The sequence below is a fragment of the Sphaeramia orbicularis genome, chromosome 13 (genome assembly GCF_902148855.1).
Source record: "Sphaeramia orbicularis chromosome 13, fSphaOr1.1, whole genome shotgun sequence".
Lineage (NCBI taxonomy): Eukaryota > Metazoa > Chordata > Actinopteri > Kurtiformes > Apogonidae > Sphaeramia > Sphaeramia orbicularis.
The window spans coordinates 33560640-33583059 of record NC_043969.1 but is presented as its reverse complement, the minus strand read 5'-3'; the positions used below and the strand labels follow the sequence as shown (position 1 = coordinate 33583059).

Here is a 22420-nt window from a genome sequence, read left to right as displayed (position 1 = left end):
CATTTAACGTTAGCATTTACTGTTATGGTCTGTCACTTTCAGTGTCACGCTGATCAGTACGTCATTTCATACTGCATTTCTATTGGTCAGTTAGTGGACGTAGGTCACACTATGAAATGCTCACCCCCAATTTCTTACAGTGTCAGAATTTTATCGCAAACTGTCTTTGGTCGCAAGACAGTGACAACAGCTGTCCTTGGACTTGTCTCACAGTGCGACGTAGGACCACTGATTTAGGGCCAAGACCAAAGATATCGCCACGATGGCTATCTTTCATCTGAAACAGCTGAAAATCGCACAGTGTGTGGGAGCCTTAAAAGAGTTGGAGTAGCATGTACAAAAAAACAAGGTCAAATATAGCAGAGACTCCAGAGTTACAGTGATATTTAGAGCATGAGTCATATAGTGACTAGAGAGTCTTGCAGTTCTGTTCTTCCCTGTATTGACAATTAGTTGATGTATCAAGAGTATCCTGTCTCAGCCTCCTAAAGCTGTCACTACAGGAGAGGTAAATCACCACAATGTTGAGGCACATAGCCAGCAGGAAAGAGATTTGATGGAATTTTTATACGCTGATTATGTCCTCCCCCCTTAATGCTTATTAAAGAGGATTAATCTGTATTCATATTGGAGAAAGTGCTTATCTGGAAGACGGAAGCGAGAAGCACAGCCATGCCGCTATGTCACTCTGGCTAACATAAAAGTATTCCACAGCAGCCCAGAAATGTGCCTGAGCATAGATAGGGACTTCAGAGGCCTTCCCGCCCCCCCTCCACCCCCTACCCCTTCGTTTTCCTCCACCTTCTCCTCCTGTCAGTTCTCCCTCAAACGTCAGAATCCTCTAATGCAAGTTTGTTGGTGGAGGAACAAAGAGAATTGGCTTTAGCATTGACTGAATAAGAAATCTGTCTCAAGCTGTCTTTTATTGCTGTATTTTATTCACACAGACCCGCACAGTTGGTTTTATTTGGGTGAAACTAGTGCATTGTTAATAGTAAGCATCCTAAATCCAGCTGCTTGTGTTCAGTTTCTTAAACCTTAATGCGGTAAATAAACCACCAGCTGTTTTTACATGTATATAAGACAAATTCTAAGATATGTTTCTCTCGTTTGAAATACTAAAATTCCTGTTTTGAGAGAATTAAGGAAGCTTTGCTAATGTTGATGATGCATTCAGATGTCATGTTAGCAGCCCCTTTTAATCAGCTGTGGGAGTTTCCTTTCCCTGTCATTTGTGTTAACTACGTCACCCTCAGAAAAGCCCCTTCTCTGTCGTCCATGCCTGGGCTTGTTGTGGAATCAACCTGAATGAAACAGAAAAGAGTGGAGGAATGTTCAGCCTCTTCACTCTTTAATCTCCATCTGTGGAACAAATGAGCCAAATTACTAACAGCTTTCCTTCTCTCTCTTGAGTAAACCAGCTCTTTTTCTCCTTCTTGTTTTTTTCTGTCATTGGAATGAGGTGATTTCCAAAACTCTTGGTGCTTTTCTATGTTCTCTATCATCCATTGAAGTTCTTACATCTTCAGAACTCCTGATGCTGCTTTGTCATCATGGTTGTTGAACGGAGATGAAATGGATCCTTTGCAGCCGTCTCTCACTTTGAACCGTGGAGTTTTACTCACCGCTGACAAAGAGCAGGCCTTGTTATCTATAGATCACTGTAATGGAACAGGCCACATGCATGGCTTTTGGGGAGCCCTGCTAGCTAGAGGGATCAGTAACTCAGCCTCGAAGCTTGTAGATAGAAGATTCAATGTGATTAATGAGCCTTCTGCCTTTTCTAATCATTTTTTGGCTGAGATTTAATCACAAATCTGATAATAACTCAGCAGCAAAATAAGAAAGATGAAATGAGTTTTCCCTCTCATCAGGCGTCTTGTCCTTGAGGAACACATGACATCTCCACTTATGCAAAGCAAAGCAATATGAAATCCTCTTCATTGCTCCTTTTTTTAATTTTCATGAAAGACATTGGACACAGAGGGGCATCAGTATCCCTTAGTGAATCCATCACCTACTCTACGTAGCAATGAAAAGGAAAGTGAGCAAAATAACACAGCTGCGGAGGCACAAGGGCAAATTGGATGATGCTGGAAAGAAATTTCATCTAATCTTAATTATGGTTATATTTCCCATGTATCACACAAATACTTAATATCTGGCTTTGTCTTGTTTTTCTTTTCCCCTCTTGTTCTTTCTCTCTTTTCTGACTTCAGTGACATTCCAGAGAGTCGACGGTGGTTTGATGAGTAATGGAAGGTGAGTATCAGTGTTATTCACAATGTTAAATCTCCAAAAGCATGTGCCTGAGTTATTATAGTCAAAGGAAACTAAAACCGGCAGTGAAAGAGTGTGTTCATAAGGTGAAAAATGTAAACCTGTAAACTAAACGAAAACTGTATTGAACAGTCTAACATAAAGTTATAATCAGTTTTGCTTTCATTTCCCTGCACTGGTAGTGGTTCATGGGTTCAAAAAATGAAGTAGACACAGTAGGAAATCTTATGAATCATAATTGATGTCAAGACTTTCTTCATAAAGTCAAATTAACACTAACGCTACAATAAAAACTAAACCAAAACTACTCAATTCCATGAAATGGTGATAAAAATAGTGAACATGTAAAATAAGTAAAAACTACAGTGAACAATCTATCACATAGTTGAACAAAATTGAGATAAAAATCAGCTTTGTTTTCATTTTCCCCCAATGATAGTGGCTCATGGTGTTAAAGAATGAAGTGTGTATGTAATGAATGATGTCAAGACTTTCCTCAAAAACTCAAGATTAACACTGAAAATATATAAAAACTGAGCCTGGTCAATTCAAGAAATGAAAGTAAAACTGCAAATCCACTCATTGTATGAAATTATGCTACAAATGAACTGGAATCATACACTTAAAAAAATAATATAAAATACTGAATAATGATGAAAATAATAAAAACTGTAGAAGTTCTTGTATGTGCTGAGTTGAATAAATATATTCAGTATAAAGCATATGTAACAGAATCCCTCCTTTCTTACTTCTAACATCTGCCCTGAGCCTTCACATATCTTAACATTTATAACCTTCCCAGTGCAGCCATGCAAGCCCACAGTCTGCTGCTTTTGATTTTAGCACTGATAAATGACTGATGGATTGATAGATAACCGATACCTGTCTGTGTACTCTCCATGCAAAACCCGCATGTAAATATACATTTCTACCACATCTCCGTTCATGCATCGATAGATGAACTCATAAATCTCTTCAACAGAATTAACAGAAACAATTTAAGCAGAGAGTGCTTTTATTTTGTCATTTATCTTCCGCTGCCGGCTACAGGCAACCCAGAAGCCCTCTGGAGTGATAAATTTGCCTGTCACCTTGCGTGGGCGGCTGGGATCTGAGCACATGTAATAATGTAAAAATAATTACCCAGGGGAGAGGTGTGTGGAGGTACCCCTCTTGCACCCCCATGCAGCCTGCTCCGTTTCACTATGTGTTAGTGAAAGAGAGAGGGGCTACAGAGAATAGGGCACATCTCAATGACACCAGTTACCGAGCCTTTGTGGGTATTCAAGAGACTCCCCTGAGAAACCTGGGATTCTGTCTATCTACTGATTATCACACCTGACTACGTAAAGCCTCCAGACCTCAAACACTCAGCGAGAGATTGCCAACTATATCTGACCCTGTGTCTCTGGGCTTTCGGAAACATGTCTGTTTTGCAGTGTGCTTGCAGAATTTTGATATTTATGCTTTTTTTTTTTCTCTCTTTTACTGTGCATGTCTGTCTGGAAGCCACAATGGACCATTTTGCCTATATTGTTCTCTGAGCTGCCAGCAGCCTCTCAATGAATTAGCCACGCCACTTGCTATGCCTTTTCTCATCTACTCTCTGCTGTAGTGTTTTTTCTTCAATTTTCCACATAAGTGGTTCTGATTCTCACTCCAGCATATGGGATTTGAAATGTCTGTATTTTTGGTACTCTGTATTTGTCATATCTTTAGTCTATAGCATCAACTGCCACACTTTTCACAACAGTAGAATAGAATGCAGTCTGGAACTCCCTTTTCTCAAGCAAGCCTCTGATCCGTTAGTCACTCTAATGCCATCAAATCCCAGATGCTGCAACTTCCCCATCTGCCCTGCAAGTGAAAATATAAAGCAGAGTATCGGAGGAAAATGTGTTCATTTGTTACATGAGATGTTTATTGCATTAATTAGACAATAGCAAATGAAGCCACGTCTATTTCCAGTATCTCATTGGCTGCTGCCAAATTGCCCTGACTGAACAATTACACTTAATCGATCACAAAATAAATGATTCACAGAAGATGAATAGGCTGCAGATTGGTAGACCTGGACCATTTGACTTTGGCTGCTCAATTGAAATTGATAAAAGCTGATAAGGGCTCATTCCTTATCCCACTGCCAATAGGGAGATGGTAATTAGAAGGTAGTAATAACTTCCTATCTCGGCACTGATCAATATTTTAGCAAAGCATATTCACTCATTTATGCAGGGAGAGTGGGCTCTGCATGGCTGTGAGCAGGTTTCACTGTTGCTATGGAGATTCCTTTACATCCCAGGATCTGAATACTAAATGATAAATTAGATTAACTCTAAGGAAGCATGTTATTTGAGAGTTAATCTGTGAAGTAATCTATGTTTCCCATTGCTCTAAGTGCTACCTAATGTCTACACTTTTAATCCAAGTTCCATTCACTAGTCTGTGGGACCATAAACAGCTGATTTATGAAGTTGCCTCTGAATTAATATCTCCCACTTGGCTTATTTATGGGAAGCCCAGTGTCAGGCATCACAGGCAGTATTTATAGTTTCCTACCTATCACACATAACTGAAATGTCTAACAGGAAGAGGAAACGCTCCAAATCAAATTTTATCTGCCAAGGTTGCCATCCATCCTAGGTTAGGCAGGGATTAAAAGTTAGGTGTCAACTTTTCATCAGAAATATTACCCTGTGTCCAACCCTCCACCCCACCCCCACTTACTACCCATTACCCCACCAAATAACACAACCACACCCACATACACACACACCAAATATAACAAACAATCCCCCAGACAAATCAGTCTTATTCTAATTATCCTTAGCAAGAGCACTGCTGGGTGATAAATGCAAGGACGATACAACCATTCCCACTGTCAGCTTCCTGTCTTTCAAATGGTCTTAACATTGGTAGGTTTTGGAAGGGCTCACTGAAGCACACAGGACAAGTGAGACTGGCAGCGAGACAACTCTGATAGTGTGCATTCCTAAGGCCACAAACAACAAAGGAGAAAAATATCATCTTCCTTTTTTCATGGAAACCTAAATTTGACAGATGCCAAGTACATAAGAAACAAAGAGAAAGGATGAAAGGAGGAAGTGAGGGTATAAAAGGGGGAAATAAAGGAAAATAGGGTTAGCGAAAGATGATATGAGAGCAGTGGGGGAACATGGCAGCCTGAAACAGAAGTAGAAGGACGTGGGGAGATGTATTACCCTATAAAAGTGCATGTGTCTGATGCACAGCCATCAATTTGAATGACTTGTCTCCCCCGAGGGCCTGTTTTGGCATTCAGGAACCACAGCAAGAGCTCATAGCTTGCCAGGGCTGCAGTTCATTTAGACTCCCCTCCCTCTCTCCCGTCTGTGGAACAGCTCTTCTCATTAGAACCTGTGGCAGAAGGAGAATCTGACTGCAGCATGCCCATTACCTGCCCTTGTCCTCGGGGCTTGACTCTTTCCCAGTCCCTCAGAGCCAACACATCACCCCACCACAGCTAAGACAAAAAGCCCCATCAGCCCGCCAGCCTGCTAACTACAGTACTCTGCAGCTTCTCAGACTGCACATGTGTATCGCCTACACACAGCAATGTCACACTGACCATGAGTGTGCTATGTTCCTGAGAAAGCACTTAATCACACGTGGTGCTTGTGTGACCACTGCAAAGAGTGATTTAGTAAACAAAATGTGTTTTGTTAGCATTCGTTAAATCCTTTTCAGTTCAGTCAATAGAAAGAGCTGGGATATGAGGATCATTCAACTGACACATAAACAAAGGCATTTACCTCATTCTCTCATTCTCATTTAACTCCATCTGTGTAACCCACGGTAACGAGCCTGAGACGTGATTGTACAGTAAAATGGCCCTAATGGCCTCCCAGCAGTCACCCATGACAGGTTAAAGTCTTAATGAGTGCTTTTTATGGTCGTCACCCCCCCCAGGAGGGACACAACACCTGTTAAACGGAGCTGCCCTCTCCCATATGCAGGCAGCCCACAAGTGGTCCACGGGCACCATGATGGGACTAGAGCTGAGGGTTGACGTCTCATCAGATAAGATTTAAATTGTCTGGACAACACCACAAGGGGTTGATGGGAAAACACAGCAGAATATACAAGATATTAATGAATAAGGAAACCTATACATGTGGGTGCCAGCGTGCACTACTGCACATATGTGCGGAGAGTAAATGCATGCATTAGTGTCTGCACAGTGTGCTTTTGCATTAATAACTCACAGAATGTGACAAAGACACAGCAGGAGAAATGCAGAGATAAAGAGCTGCTTTTGCCTGAAGGAATTTAAACTTTGTGAGAGAAGAAATGTATCCCTAGAGTGAATTACTTCCATATCTCGGAGGTGCCTCATTCATTTCAGAGGCTTACTGCAAGCTTATCTAACACAAACATACATTGTTGTCTACAAGCTAACATTTGAACATACGTTTGATTTCATGTCTTTGCATTCTCTTGGTGCTGATTGCTGTCATGTTCTTAATTCATTATTTCTGTATCCTGTAAAGTGATGCAGAATTTAACAGTGCATGAAAACAAATTAGTTACATCGCATTGTACAAAACCTCTGGTGTAACTGTAATTCTACGGCCAAGTTAAAATGTTGCTTTCTATCTCATGTTCCTGCCCAGCCGGCCAGGCTTACTGAATGCCAGTGACCCAGGTTACCCCTGGTTAGCGGACTCCTGGCCAGCCACCAGCCTGCCTGTCAACAGCAGCTCCGGAGGCCCCAACGACCTGAGTAACTTTGGCCGAGGAGGTGAGTAAATGTTTGCCCTGCTGCCGTCCCTGATGTTTGGCAGAGAAAATACACCAGAAGAAACGAACGATTATACAAGAGCACATAGTATTCATTCTGTACATACATTCATGCCAAACATACATAAATGCAAAGTGTACAACTGATTTAACCAGGAGGACCTTTTATTTTCCACAGCATGAACCTAGAGTGAAAACCTGTATGACAGAGATGAAAAATAAATCTGTTTTTTTACCCGTCATAATCACACCAGAAAATCCAGCTTTTAACCTCTCTGTTGTCACACAGCATGAAATTGGTGAAACATACCCAACAATAACATATTTACTGTTGAGTTGAGCATGCAGCTTGATTGCCTATTGTAATGCCATCCTCTTATGTGTCGGGAAGTACAATACATATATATGTAGCTTTCTGTATGCAAATAGACGTTTGTGAAATGTATGTCAAATGATTGATGCTTTTTATATTTCAGAGCAACTAAAACCGACTTTACAAATTCCCCAAAAGTATTCTGTTGATTTTAACAATGTATTTTTGATTTTGGTTACCATCATTTTGAATTGTAAGTGAATACAGTTACCCATATTTAGTTTTAAGTAAAATCATCAGATTCTTAATATCCTTCCAGATTTACTGTATATATAATTACATATCACATCAGAGGACAGCTCGAGCAAAAAACAGCAGGACTCCACTGTCACCAGGCTGAGTAATGGCAAATAGTCCACCCTGTTGTCATAGCCCATACCTCAGAGCAAGTGGATGTGAGTAGAGAAATGGGAAGAGGAGGCAGAGGAGCAGGGGGTGGATGGCTGTTTGAAAGGATGGTCTTGAGCAGCCAGTCGTGAAGGACAGGCGCAGCTTGACTGGCGCAGATGTGGACACTTCCGCCATGGCTCTACATCATCTCCCCTTCACTGGGCATGCAAACCATGCACCACTGGGAGAGGGTCTACCCGCTCTTTTCCCAGCTCTCCCTCCGCCTCGCTCTCTCTTTTTCCCCCTGTCATCACACACAGAGTAGCAGCATTAGCCTTCATGTATATGAACAGAGACGCAAGTACGATACCGACACATGTACATGGGAACAGGGCGCTCCAGCTGAGGGTGAAGGAGGCTGAGGATTTGGAGGCATAAATAACTGGGATGATTTTGGTAGATGAGTCGGATGAACCTGTTCAGGGCACGTTTTGAGTGGAGGAGTTGACCTGAAGCATAGAAGTGTAATTCTGTAACCCTCCCAGAGCAATGCCAGAATTTGGTTCTGGGGTCAATCCCAAGCCCTGTACAGTTGGCTGGTTTTCTCTCCAACTTTCATAAAGACTAGACCAGGCATGGTTACACAGAATTATATCATCACCTTAGCCACATTTTTTGAGCAGTTATTTGGATTTCCATCAAGGTTCAAGGTATCTTTAATATCCCTGAGAGCCAATTAGATTGACAGCCAGCAGTAAATAAATAAATAAACAAGCAAACAACAGCAACCGACATCAATCATTCAACAACAGATACAATTCCAAAAAAAAAAAAAAAAAACGTGTCAATCATTATATCTTACAAAAACAGATGAATCTAAGAGAAATGTCAAATTGTCATCTATTTTTACATCATTTAACACTGTTTGATTCAATGGATGTTCTTTTAATAACACAATAGTGCCTCTTGTTCTCCTTTATCTTGAGGTGTTAACGTCTGTTGGTAACTGTGGTTATTATTAGCAGTTTCTTTGTATATTTCCATAATAGGCTGTGTATATTTATGTTTTTATGTGAAATCAACCCTGTGCAATTAGAAAAGGTTAAAAGGTTAAGTACTGTTTTCTCCCTGTAGGGAAATTCAGTCTCAGCATTTTATCCATCCTAATGCACACATCACCTACTATTAGCATTAACGTTAGTATTAGCGATCAGCATTAGCTAATAGCACATTATGAGCAGTGAGTTGCCATTGAAGTTGCCCGGGGACAAACTCCAGACCTTCATCAGTACCTTGGTCAAGGGCACTAAAAGGAGATTTAACCTATGTGTACCTATTTATGACGGCCCCAGAGGAAACCTGCACATCAAACAAAAACACAGCTTTAATTTATGTGTTCCGGTGACAGCTCATCATAAACTAAAATGTCATTTGTATGATGGACTAGTTAATTCCACATTTAATATTCCAGATTACATGAGATGTTAACATTTTCTTTACAACGTGACATTTCTACAACGACATCATTCTATTCTCTTCCAGATCTTCCCACTGGCCAAGGGGATAAGACGGGCACCATGCTCTCTGATGGAGCCATCTATAGCAGCATAGACTTCACCACCAAAGCCAACTACAACAGCCCTGGCCAAACATCCCAGGCCACTCCCTATGCCACGACCCAGATTCTCCACTCCAGCAGCATCCACGAGCTGGCTGTGGATCTGCCTGAGGCCCAGTGGAAGGCCTCCCTGCAGGCAAAGCAGGAGATGGCCAGCTTGGGCTACTCCCTGCCTGACAAGAACTCCTGCAACAACAGTAAGTTACACCGAGAAGGAGGATTTGCCGGTTGTGTTTTGGCCTTATGCGTATGAGGCTCAGCAAGTGTTTATAGAATACATACGACAGTGTCAGCTAGATCCGTTACCCTCAAAACTAAGTGAATTCACCCGCAAGCCGCATTATGTTACATTTGTCACAAAGAAGACATGTTAAATTTAAACAAAGTCCCCTGGAACACTGAAGCCTTTTTAGATCCACTGTGGTTGAGGGAGGTTGTCTTAAGAATCATTTTCCCCCAGAAGACATCATCTTGGTTACTCTCCAAGGTTGAATAAACATCACATGGAGAAATAGTACAGCCAAGACATTCATTCTCCTTTCACTTTCAGTGTAATTGTAATTTATATTAACTTTAATTCATTTTTTTTTAAAGCTGCGTTTAATACTGTAGGTCTATAGGGTTTTCCATTATATATATCTGATTTAATTTAACAGTCTAAAATAAATTAATTATAATCCCAGCATAGTAATACTCTGAATCTTTGTCTAATGCGACAGTATATGTAGTGAAAAGTGTAACCAGATATAATTATGCCTGACGGTGATTCTCTTAAGGGGATAAATATTGAATTAGATTCTCCAATAATGTTTCCCATATTCCATTTAAGAAACTGGATGTTTTACCAAAGACCACGCATTTATTCCCCACAACTCAGGAAGTGTTTTAAGGTTACATAAGTGCAACTTGTTGAATGTATGAATCCTGAATCAACAGTGATGTGTCTACTGCCTGCTTGATGCTCTAACTGCATGTTTGCATGTGCTTGTGCTATCTGCCAATCACCTGACGCCACTGTGGTTTTTGCCCTTTAACCCCCACTATAGCCCTCCTTTTCATTCCTGACTACCGTTTGGCCGAAGGATTGTCTAATAGAATACCACACAACCAATCACAAGATTTCAGCACCACCAGCTCTCACAACAGCTCAGAGCGAAGCGGCAGTCTCTCAGGTTGGTTTACGCAGCAGAGAATTTCATATAGCAAACTGGGACATCTCTGGGACTCTGCTGCTTGAGTTTATGATTGACTGGTTTCTTAATTGCTTTATTGATATGTTATTTGCATGTACAAACATGACATCCAGTACACTTCCTGTCCTTCACCAGAGCTGCTCTGCTCACTCAGTTCCCTCTGCTTACCATTCATTCCTATGGAAACCTCACAGTTGTTTTTCTTTTTTTTTTTTTTTTTTTTTTTTTTTTTTTTCCTTTTCAAAAATGTAACGTTCTGAGTTAAATAGCCACCACTGGGTAGTCATGCTGTGATATGGAATAAGAGTCAACAGGTCACTGGAGCGTAAAGGAACTGGACATTTTAATCAGAGAAAAAAATTATTTTGATCTACTGCTTCAAGTGCTAATGTCGGGTTTTTGCCATCACTGCCAGTCTATGTAAAGGCTTTGTCTCACACTGTGTGAGTGAGTAGACAGGAAAAGGGGCAGAGGGAGTATTTCAGACAGAGTGGACTATACACACACACGCGCACCATTAGAGATGCTTGGCTGGGTAAAGTGGCAAAAATACCTCCCTTTTTCCCTCTTCCCCTAATGGTGGCTGACTACACTAAAACCCATGTTCAGAGAATTACAATGTCATTTATAGGACACCAAGGCAGCCCTCTGCCTGCCTCCCCTCCACTCTCTCTTTTATCTAGTTACAAGCCACTGCCTTAACTGGTCTCTAATTCAATGCTCTACCACACAGCAGGCTGAGAGAAAGATGTGAAGTTGCCATGCCTTACAGGCAGATTCTTCCAGACATGCAGGTTACAGAGGGCTCTGATGTGGTCTAAAACATGCTGTATTACAGTTTCATGAGACAGACAGAAACATGACACAAAATGTACATGCCTGCCTATCAGTATATGTATAGTGCGTATAGATACCAGAAAATAAAGAAGACATTATGCTCATTTTCAGGCTCCTAATGTTGTTTTGGCAGTCTATTGGAATACACTTATAAACCACATTATTTAGTTATTCTGTGCACTGCAGAAATTTTAGAAAATAAGCCTCTTGGTTGTTTGCCAGCATTTAGATGAGAAGATCAATATCACTCACAAATCAGTATAAAAACTACAGCCAGCAGCCAGTACGCTTAGCTTTGCAGAAAAACACCAGAAAAATAGGAAATCAAGTCTGGCTCTGTTAAACGGAAAGGAGGTAAACAAATGTCAGCTGGATTGGACAAAATATATTTTTGAAAAATGTCTTTTACCCTCCTCCTCCTATCCTTTTACAGTTCCTATAAAAGAAGCAGTACAAGCATATTTCAGGGAAGTTTTCAAACATTCAACAAAAGCAGAGTTATTATTATTACAAGCATATTTCAGGGAAGTTTTCAAACATTCAACAAAAGCAGAGTTATTACATTATTTAGTGATAAGTTCCATTACATATCGTCATAATCACTATACCCTGTTCTTTAGTATCTATATCTTACAATGTTTCACCTATACACTACATGATCTGAAATGTATACGGCAGCCGCAAAGCAAATTTCCATCACCTCAGCAGCAGTTACCTTTGATTCAGACTTAAACCAAAGTAAAGTCAGCATTTGCAGGGGGGAGAAGTTGAAGCTGCCGTGCTGTGCTTTCCCTCCACAGAGATGGAGGGAATAATGAATGTCAGGTCTGAGAGAGGAGAGCAGGGATGAAAAGAAACCGAAATAGAGCAGCTTTCATGTCAGCATGGATTTTCACAGGGGACATGAAGCTTCTCATTAAAACCTTTCTTAGTGTAGTGAATAGAGAGGTAGGTGGTGTTTTCTGTGTTTTCTGTAGCAGTTTCAGACCCTGAAGACTCCTGCTTCCTTTCGCTCGTGAACTCAGGCGGCTTCAACTGCAAAGTCCATGATCAAGTGACGTCTGTAGTGGCGTGTGACACAAAGTTGTCCATCTCCATCACTTCATTATATAACATGTATTCTGTTAAATCTAAGCAAAAAAAATGATGATACATGACCTTTTTTTTTGGTTATTTGAGGTCTTTTTTGAAATTATTCTCCCTCTCATAAGTTATATCTGGCTGCATAGTGTCTCTAAAGTCTCTGTTCTGTGGCTTTCCCCTCAGCACTGACGCACCCAATGAAAACAAAGCAAGCTCAAGGCCGTACAGCCCTACAGTTATAGGCTGGGAGCACCCAAACCTTGGGTATAAATACCCAATGCCAAATCTATATATAGTATAACTTATCCTTTGAAGAGATGCCTAGTTTTGTCAGAGGAGATGAGTTCGCTGTGTAATTCCTGTATAGCTCCTAGCCACAGCCTTTTTTCTCTGTATTTTTCATATTTGGGGTGAGCTGTTGTAATTTCGGTGCCAGACCATCCTTCCCTAGAAGAGGCTCATTTACAATATTGATGGCTGGTCTTGTGTGGAGGGACTAAGGATGATTGAACAATCACGTCAGCTCACCATTTATTGGTAAAAGTCAAGCGTCGCCCAGAGGTACGATTAGGAAACCCAATTACTTTCAGACTATACTTACAATGTGGTGCTGCCTGCCTTGGGCTTACAGTTGTTTCTTTTATTACTTCCATTCTTTATTAATCTTATTCTGGCACCTCTCTATTTCCTGCCTGATATTTCCCCTCCCGCCCCAGCATTTTTGTGTTCATCTTTGAAGTACTTTTGTTTTTTTATTCTTTTAATAGTAACACACAGCTTTACATGTGCTTTGTTGTCGGTAAAATAGCACCTCATTGTATTTGTAAGTTAATGATGACAGCTAGCTACTTTGTACTGAGTCTGTTAGTTTAGTAATTTGCATGTACATATATGTATATTGGCAGCTTATTGTGGTCCTATGAAATGTGATCACAGGTGACAGCTATAATGGTGTTCAACACAGTTTCCCAAAGCATTCACTATGACTGTGTTTCCCAACCTTTTTGAGCCGTGGCGCATATTTTACTTTAGAAAAATCACAAGGCACACCACCAAACAAAAATGTCACAAAAGGTATATTTATTGAAATATAATACAAGTCTAGTCTCAATTTACTTACTCAGAGTGAAACCTGGGCCTGTTTAGTTGAACACAAAGCTGATATACTTTGCAGAAATTGAAGAAAGACGTGGGGCGTTTGGAACGAGAAATCTGAGAGGGATGTGTCAGTGACCCCTGGTTTACAGATTGAGATCCATAAAATAGAGGCCTGTCCCCCTCGCCCCAACCCGATCCGTGCATCAATAGTGAGGGGGGCTTTATCAACAGAACACAGGGGCCGGTTCACTTTCATTTTCACTTTGCAAAGGGAAACTGTTGTTGTAGAGTGGATCATTGGAGCATTGGTGCAGTCGTATGTATCTATATCACGCCATTTGCTTAACGTACCAATCAGGTGAAATTGAATAATCTTCCACAGTACACCTGATGTTTAGTAATCGCACACTCATGTGCTGCGGCACAGTGGTTGGGAAACACTGCACTATGGTTTATGATGTCGGCTAGAGATATTTTTTAGATAGAGATGTAAGTTGTTTGCAGGTATTAAGGCACTCGAGTCTGTCACATATGAATTATTACAATATTCAGATACTGTATAGCTGCCTGCTTTCTTTAAACAGACTTATTCACAAAAATGGAACACTTTTTTAACTTCAAGAAGACAGCAGAATGGGAAATTCATCAAAATGAACAGTAAAGAAGATACGCATCTCAAGTGTTTCCTATAAAAAAATAGATTGTTCAGTGCTTGCGATACAGAAAGGGGGCATTAAAATAGCAAATATACTTTATTTTGTAAGTAATACCCCATTATAGGGTTCTGTGCACTATTTCAGCCCTGTTTTTGTTAACTTACCAAATATATTTTGCTTGATCTGTTCTTTTCAAACAACCTTTTCACCAGAATCCAAGATGCACTAATACACCCAGGCCACCGCTGGGCAACGGCTATTTGGAGTATGCAAACAATAGGATATTTTCAGTCCCTGTCCAATAAAATAAAAATGATCCAGTCAAATATTCTTCTCTTGTATGTCTTGTATGCCTGAGTATCAGTGTCTGTTGCACTTTATCAGGAACTGACAAACACTGCAATAAATATATTTAAGAGGATGTGATGAGAGAAATTTGCTATCACTACCTATGTGCACATGTAATATGGAGTGAGATTCACTTTTTGATGCCCCCTTATATACAGAAGAGATTTTGTATATATGGGATTCTGTATATAGAATTATTTTGTTTTACAGGAAACACCCGAGATGCCAGATATTGCTATATTTCCCACTCTGCACTGTTTATGAAATTAAAAATAACTGTACTGTTCCATTTATTATGAGACACCCTGTATATGCCTAATGTAAGAAACTTGAGAGCATAGTAATAATTTAGGTCTGCAGAAATATTGTAGTTATTTCTGGATGGTAGTTGTTGCAGGTTTCCTGTGTGCCTCAACAAAGATAGGTCACATACTTAATCTTCTACCTGCATCTTAATATGAACAAAGATGTAATCATCTTTCAGCAACATTAACTTTATTTATTGTGTAAAGGTCACCTGCATTGATAGCTACATAAACATGATAGAATGATGCCTCATAAGTGTATAAAATTAATGTAACATGTATGGCTGCAAGTAGATGTTGATTATTCGGGTATTAGTAGTTTTAATTAATATACTAATACATAAAGCTGTTTTTTTCCTTCCACAGTCCTTTTTAATTATTTGTATTGATTGTGGCATAAAGCGATAAAGCTAGCAATATGTTTGTATAAAATATCTTACATCATGAGTTACACATGACTGCAGTTCCGGTCGTCTAGTTCTTAAATTGATTCACTTGCTTGAACTGTCAATAAGTGCATTTTAATTACAAAAAAGAGAGAGCACAGCTCTTTTTGTGGAAGTTGTAACAATATATTACCACATAAACCAGCTAGTTAAAACCTACAAAAGAAGCCAGTAAAAGAGGAACCGTTTAACATCAGATTATTGCATTTGTCATGTTGAAAAATTCAATATTTTATCATCTAACTGAATTTATTATTAATCACTTGGAGAACATGACTGCAAACACGCCTCTTAAAGTTACAACTGCTTTTGTGTGTCTTACAGATCTTATAAATGATATTTTGTTAAATGACTGGTGGTCAGATTATATAACATTAGCAGGTCCTGCTCCTCCAACAGATATGTATACTGGATACTGGATACTACTGTATATAGCGTAATTTAAAAACAGATTTGAACTTAAAGTCAGGTGTCTGTTAAAGAAAAAAAATGTTTCTTCCACAGTGACCAAATCGTATAAAACCCAGTATTGACCTGGCTGGCAGATTTATAAAGATGGATGGGACAGAGGAGAATCTGGTGTTGGAGGGATATGAGTGGAAATGGATGGGGTTAGCGGCTCTCCGGTGTAATAAAAGAAATGAAAGTAGTAATAGACTCTCAGTGAATTCCATTAGAGACACACTGACACTACACAAGCCATTCATTATGATGATGCTGTGAAGTGAGATATTTCATTGTGGAACCCAAAGCCTGGTGTGAGAGGGGACACTGAGGGATGGGTGGTGCACAAAGGTCTGCTTTAGCCTCGTTTACTGTTTCATTCCTGTTTCTATGGAGATTCAAGGTTTTTCAGCCAATCAATCAATGGAGGCTTGCTTTTCATCAGGCAACCTTGAGGTTTTCTATGTAAGCGCTGACAACCAGGAGCCCGTTGAAATCTTGTGCTTGAAATTGTGTATGACTTTCCAAGGATAAATTGAATTTGTTTCATGGCGAAGGCAGCTACTGTAATTTGCAATATCATCTATCCTATCCTCATTGATTTTTAATTGATTTTCTCAAACAATCCACTTTTCAGCGAATGTGCCTCTTAGATTTATCCTCTTGTTTGTAGGTGGAAAGGGAGGAAAGAAGAAGAAGGCCAAGGCTGGATCTAAACCCACCAAAGCCAATGGGTCCAACTGGGCCAATGTTCCCCTGCCCCCTCCCCCAGTTCATCCTCTCCCTGGCACCGAGATGGATCATTATCCCACTGAGCACCATGAAGGAGGAGGGTATGTCTGCACATCCTCTTTAATGCTTTTGTGCTTTGTTTTTGCACCAAAATAATACAAAATGTGTTTTTTACTTGCTGAGTGGAAAACAGAACTCTCCAATATGAGAAACACTACATGCTGTGGCAAGCAATAACAAGGTTCTGACTTGTTTTTTGCAGCTAATTACTATATTACAGTACATCTGGATAAATGTGAACAATCAATGTGTGTTTAGTCTCCTTAGGCAGCCTGATAGATACACATAATCAGTTATGCAGACTCCTGCACAAAACTCCTATACAGATGGTTGCAGATCAAACTATCTGCTGATCCTCTTTACAGTGTATGGGATGACTTCATGATTGGAAAATAAATGGAAAAAAGCAATGTTCGACCAGTCTCCTGTTGCTGCTAGCGTGCAAATCCACAGATGGTTTCAGATTTATCTGTGTGCTAAATTCCGCTGTGGAATAAAGTCATAATTGTCTTGTTCCAGAAAGAAAAGGCACATTGTTATCCGTCAGCTGACACTAGTGTAGACGTAAAAAGGTGCATAGGAGTTCATGTGTTTTAGCAAAACTAATTATTTCTAAAGTTTAGATCTGCTTAGATGTTGAAACTTTCCTTTTTTTCAAGTCTGCTGACGTATCTCATCATATTTAGTGCAGTGAATCCTAAAGACGATGAGCCCTGCATACATTAGGTGCAAAGTAACAGAGGCTTATATAAGCTGTCAGCCGTGTGTGTCTGTCTTTGGTCCAGTAGGTGTTAGTATGTCCTCTTACTCTCATATCCAATCTGTGAGAGTCATCTGCTTTAATAGGCTATCTGGCAAATGAAGAGTCCTGTGCACTGTAAATCTGAGGCTGCTCTTAATGGCAGCAGATTAAAACAGTTATGTCCTATGGACTGTGCACTGACAAATTTCTTTAATGAACATTTTCTTTATAGCTAGTATTATTTCAGCATGTATAAGCACAGCTAAGAGGAAAGGGAGCCTAGCCTCCTCTGTAATTCTACTCAAGGCTGCCATATAACAAATTCTCACAAAAGCTTGACAAGGTCATGATGTAGTCGAAATTTGGTTGTTAATAAGATACTGTTTTGCCGCTGTGTTGCTTTAGATCTAGGGGCAACTGAAAAAAAACAGTGACTTGATAGTAAATGCATAGTTAACTTCCAGTGTGCATTCACCTTAACGAAGCAACACGGTTAGTAAAATTTAACAATCACCTCAACAGATGAGTTAGTAATGATGTTATAAACTCGTAAAGGCTCTCAAGTAGTACTTTGTAATCTAAAATAAGTGTGTTTATGATATTATTAGGGACCGAGCCGAAAGGTAAGGCCCTCTCACACAGTGAGAGGCCTTGCCTGCAAGCAAGGCCCTATTGTTTTTCGTTCGTTTTTATATTATTATTATTATTCACACACCACTTTGACCTGGATTTTGACCCCCTGAACATGCACGAAAACTCACCAAATTTGGCACACATGTCAGGCCTGGCGAAAAATTTGATAAAATGAAAAAATTAACCCCATAGGTGCCAAAATGGGCTCTCTAGCGCCACCTATGTGAAAAAAACGGCAACTGCCCTAGTGGCCAGTAGGAATGTCGTACAGACATGAAACCAGTGCCAAAATTTTTGTTGGATCATGCTCTACAAATCATCCACTGACACTCATGACCTATCTGCAACAGGAACTTCGCAATATGCCTTTCAAAATAAAATTTCTAAAACTAACTCCGATGACACCGTTTGTGGTATTGACTTCTAAATAGTGCCAAAAGATAGAGTGAACCCTCCTTAATACAACAATTTCACACCTTTTCCATAACTGTCTTAGTTTCTTTTTTACAAGCCTGCAAAGTTGCGATGTTTGGAACTCATTTTTCACTTTGGAGTTTTTCCCCACATGTGACATATCTACGCGTTCACGGGACTCAGCACAACTCTCACATCCAAAAATTTTTGAGATAGGATGTACGGTTATTGATTTATAACAATTTGTTTCTTTTCATACTTTTTCCAGTTTAGACTGCCATTTGACCCCCTTAACATGCTCCAAAACTCACCAAATTTGCCATGTATGTCATGACTGGTGAACACTTTCATACAATATCAAAATTAACCCCTTGCATGCTAAAATGGACTCTGTAGCGCCACCTATGTACTAAAAAACACACAAAATCGGCCCTAGCGGCCAGTAGGAATGTCACAGAAACATGAAACAAATGCCAAAATGTTGGTCTGATTGAGCCCGACAAATCATACACTGACACTCATGAGCTAACTCCAACAGGAAGTTGGCAATCTGCCTTTGAAAGTTACTCTACGTTTCTGCAATTAGTACTCAGTCATTCCAGACTTTTGAATAAAAAGTTATACCTCACTCAATTCCCACAAGTCTGCAGAATCCAAAAGTGAAAGAATTTTTCAGATACGACCTACGGTTATGGAATTATGGCAATTTTTTGAAGACTATGTTTACTTTCACTTTTAACAATGACAAAGTCCCTATAAAATTCTTCTTGGTGGGCAGCTGTCTATGGCTGTCCTTAGTGTAGTGGTTCATGTAGCTGCCTATGGAGCAAGAGGACCTGGGTTCAAGTCCCAGACAATCCAAACTTTTTTTTTTTTTTTTTTTTCTCCATCTTAAAACAGGTTTTACTGCATTGTATTTTGGATACTGGAAATTTTGCACACATTCAAAAGTACACGGAGTACATTTTTTCAAAATAAAACCCCAAATACCAATAATACAAAATTTCTATTACATAACTTCTTTTCATTTTTATGATCAAACGCTCAACTCTTTGTACAATGTTTCTTCATTCAAAAGTACTCTTTCTCACAGACACACATGCTCACACAATAGGGTTTTTCCAAAATAAAAGCCTTAAATGTGAGACATCATCACTTTTATGCTCAATTATTCATACAATTTCAATTCATTTTTCAAACTGATTCTTTCTCTCACATACAAAACAAATGCACATACACACAGTAGGTTTTCCAAAATAAAAGTGTCATTTTAAAGGTGATGGTGGTTTCAGCAGAGGGTCGCTGGTGTTCTGTACAGATGTAAGGAGGACGGACACTAAAGGGTGGGAACTGGTATGGGGACGGAGAGGTGTGAGTGGAGCTGAGGTGTGGACGGTCACGGGAGGCGGATCGCGGGGGAGGCGGAACGCCCGGTGCGAGGTCCCGCCCAATGCTGCTTGCAGCTTTAATTAACATTGATGCAGTATAATTTAAACAAAATGTTAAAAAATACCTATTAACTTATACTTCCAATGAAGACTTCAACACCACTTTGGTCAATGTAGATACTTTAGGCAGGTATTTACTGACTCTGTCGAGTAACCATCTCTTTTTACTCTAGGTATGAAAGCGACGGTTGGGGCCCGCCCATGCCTGTGCAGACCTATCTTCACCAGGGCATGGAGGATGAGCTGGAGGAAGAGGAAGAGAGGGTTCCCACCCCACCGATCAGGGGGGTGGCCTCCTCCCCAGCTGCAGTGTCTTTTGGGCAGCAGTCCACAGCCACCCTCACCCCTTCTCCACGGGACGAAATGCAACCCATGCTTCAGGCCCACTTAGATGAGTTGACGAGAGCATACCAACTGGACATGGCAAAACAGACATGGTAAGTCGATCTCTATGTTTCTATCTATCTAAATGGGTATCTAGATACCATATCTGAATATATTGCTATAGCTGTGACATTTGTGTCATTTGAAAATGCTTACAGTACGTTCTGTTCCATGTTTATTGCTGCCAGGATTTATTTTGGTCCTGCAGTATTCTTCATGGCAACTGTGTGTGCAATGGAGATAAACCCATTAATCATTTCATTTTAATGGGCTCATGCTACCACTTAGGCAACTACTGTATTTTTCTCACTCTAAGAGACACAATTTCTTACCCACGGTTGTTTACTCCCCCCACACCCATACGGCACATTCCATTGTTGTTGTGCTCATGCAAGTCAGATGAAGGCCATGCTTCATTCTGTCGGTAACGCAGAAAGAATGAGATACTGGCATTCATTCATAATAGTGCGGAGGGGGGACCGAGAAGCCTTGTCAGGAAGGAGATGTCATGTTACCCAGTAATGACTATGTTGGTTAGAGAGCATCTCTGACAACACCAGAGGGCCAGTAATTACAACCAATTCCCACTGCAAACCGCGTCAAAGACATTGCACTCCTCAAACAAACGCGACTGTCAGCGGAGCGGGTTGCCAGTGGGGTGACAGCCATGTGTCGACAGGCCTGGAGAGTGTGCCTTTGTACCATCCACAGTGGCAATTAGCAGGTCATTGTGTTAGCATGCAAGCGGTGCCGTGGAATTAGTGGATTGTCTAAATTTATTCAGCACTTCAACTATGAAAGGGTCTCTGCAATTAGCACTACACGTACATCGTTCTTTACCTTCCTGTTGCATAAAATGGACTGAATATTTCTTTAGTTTACTCTACATTCATCACAGCTCCACATTCACATGTAGAGCGTATAGTGTGCCTAGTGGTGCTATGATGTGCTATATCTTTCTCTTGCCAGGCACATGCAGGGAGGCTCTCTTCCTCCCCAGGCTCCAGCTCCTCCAGTGGGATATGTGTCGAGCACAATGGTTTCTGACCTGGAGACTGACCTGCCCGATGAGGAGGAGGAGGAGGAGGAGGAGGAGGATGAAGGCTACGGAGCCAGGCATCCTCGCGGTATTGAGCACACACCAGGGTCTAGCATGGACAACCTGGACAGCTCCTTAACAGGTACACTAGTTGGATTCTGAATCAGATTTATATGAATGATGTGTGATTTTGTGGACATACATAAACATATTTAATTGTTGCATTCCAGTTGTAAAATATTCTTAGACACTCACTTTATAATCAAATTTATATCAAACATCAACAGAATCTTCAGAAATCTATCATATGAAAATACTATTTTTGACATTTTTTTCTTTACGTCCATCAGGAGATAGTTAATAGACTTAAGCGCTATAACAGCATATTTTAAATGTTTATTTGAATGAATTGCCAGGGTTAAGACTGTAATAATAAATTCCTGTCTGTTCAATTTATCATCAGCTTAACATGATGTATGCTGAAATGAGTACATTTTTAGCAACACGAACTATGTTTAAAAAGGATTTTCCCTTTTAATATGGCATTTATCATCATTAGTTAACACATGCAAAATCTGTTCCTATTGGCATTTAGCTTTTTTTTAATGCACCGATTTTTTAATATAATGCCATTTCTGCTCTTGAAACAGCACACTTTGTTATAAATAATGTTATTCTACAAACGGTAATGCCTGCGATAACTGAAAATGGATCCGAGGTGTAAAGGTCTCATTGTTGTTGCATCTTGTCTCCCAGTAAATTGATTGTTGTTCCTGACATGTTCTCCATGAGCCTGCTGTTCATTAATTTTTATGTGAACATGCTAACCAAGTGTCCCTCAATCAAGGTTTAAAGCACTTTGGGCAGACTCAAGGGAATTATAATTATCATTTCCAAAAAAGAGATAAGAAAGTCCATGAATTTTAAACAGGATAGTGAGAGGGAAATTAAGAGGAGGGAGAGGCAAGGCGAGCGAGCGGGCGAGAGTTACTGTGATTTAACACGCACGCAGCACAGGAGCCAGCGCCACATATCTTCCCTGGGAGATTTGAAATAAATTTCATGTGTGGCATATTCCATTCCAGACTAGAGGCACCATTTCCATTTTTACAACTCACTGAAAACTTTTACAGCCGTCTGTCAGGGGGACATATGAAGGGCATGACACTGCAGCGTTC

At 40.2% G+C, this 22420-nt stretch overlaps 1 protein-coding gene across 4 annotated transcripts in view; it reads left to right on the top strand.

The window, feature by feature from the left end:
* Positions 1–22420, top strand: part of robo2 (roundabout, axon guidance receptor, homolog 2 (Drosophila)) — a 312336-nt gene that overhangs the window by 277363 nt on the left and 12553 nt on the right. For 2 of the 4 annotated variants that reach the window (XM_030151654.1, XM_030151653.1), the window contains exons 20-26: positions 2220–2262; positions 6933–7060; positions 9305–9577; positions 10427–10552; positions 16464–16623; positions 19993–20256; positions 21173–21384. In XM_030151654.1, coding sequence (XP_030007514.1) covers positions 2220–2262; positions 6933–7060; positions 9305–9577; positions 10427–10552; positions 16464–16623; positions 19993–20256; positions 21173–21384 — 1206 coding nt within the window. The remainder of the gene's footprint in view (positions 1–2219; positions 2263–6932; positions 7061–9304; positions 9578–10426; positions 10553–16463; positions 16624–19992; positions 20257–21172; positions 21385–22420) is intronic. The other 2 variants (XM_030151657.1, XM_030151656.1) reach the window with 1 other exon arrangement.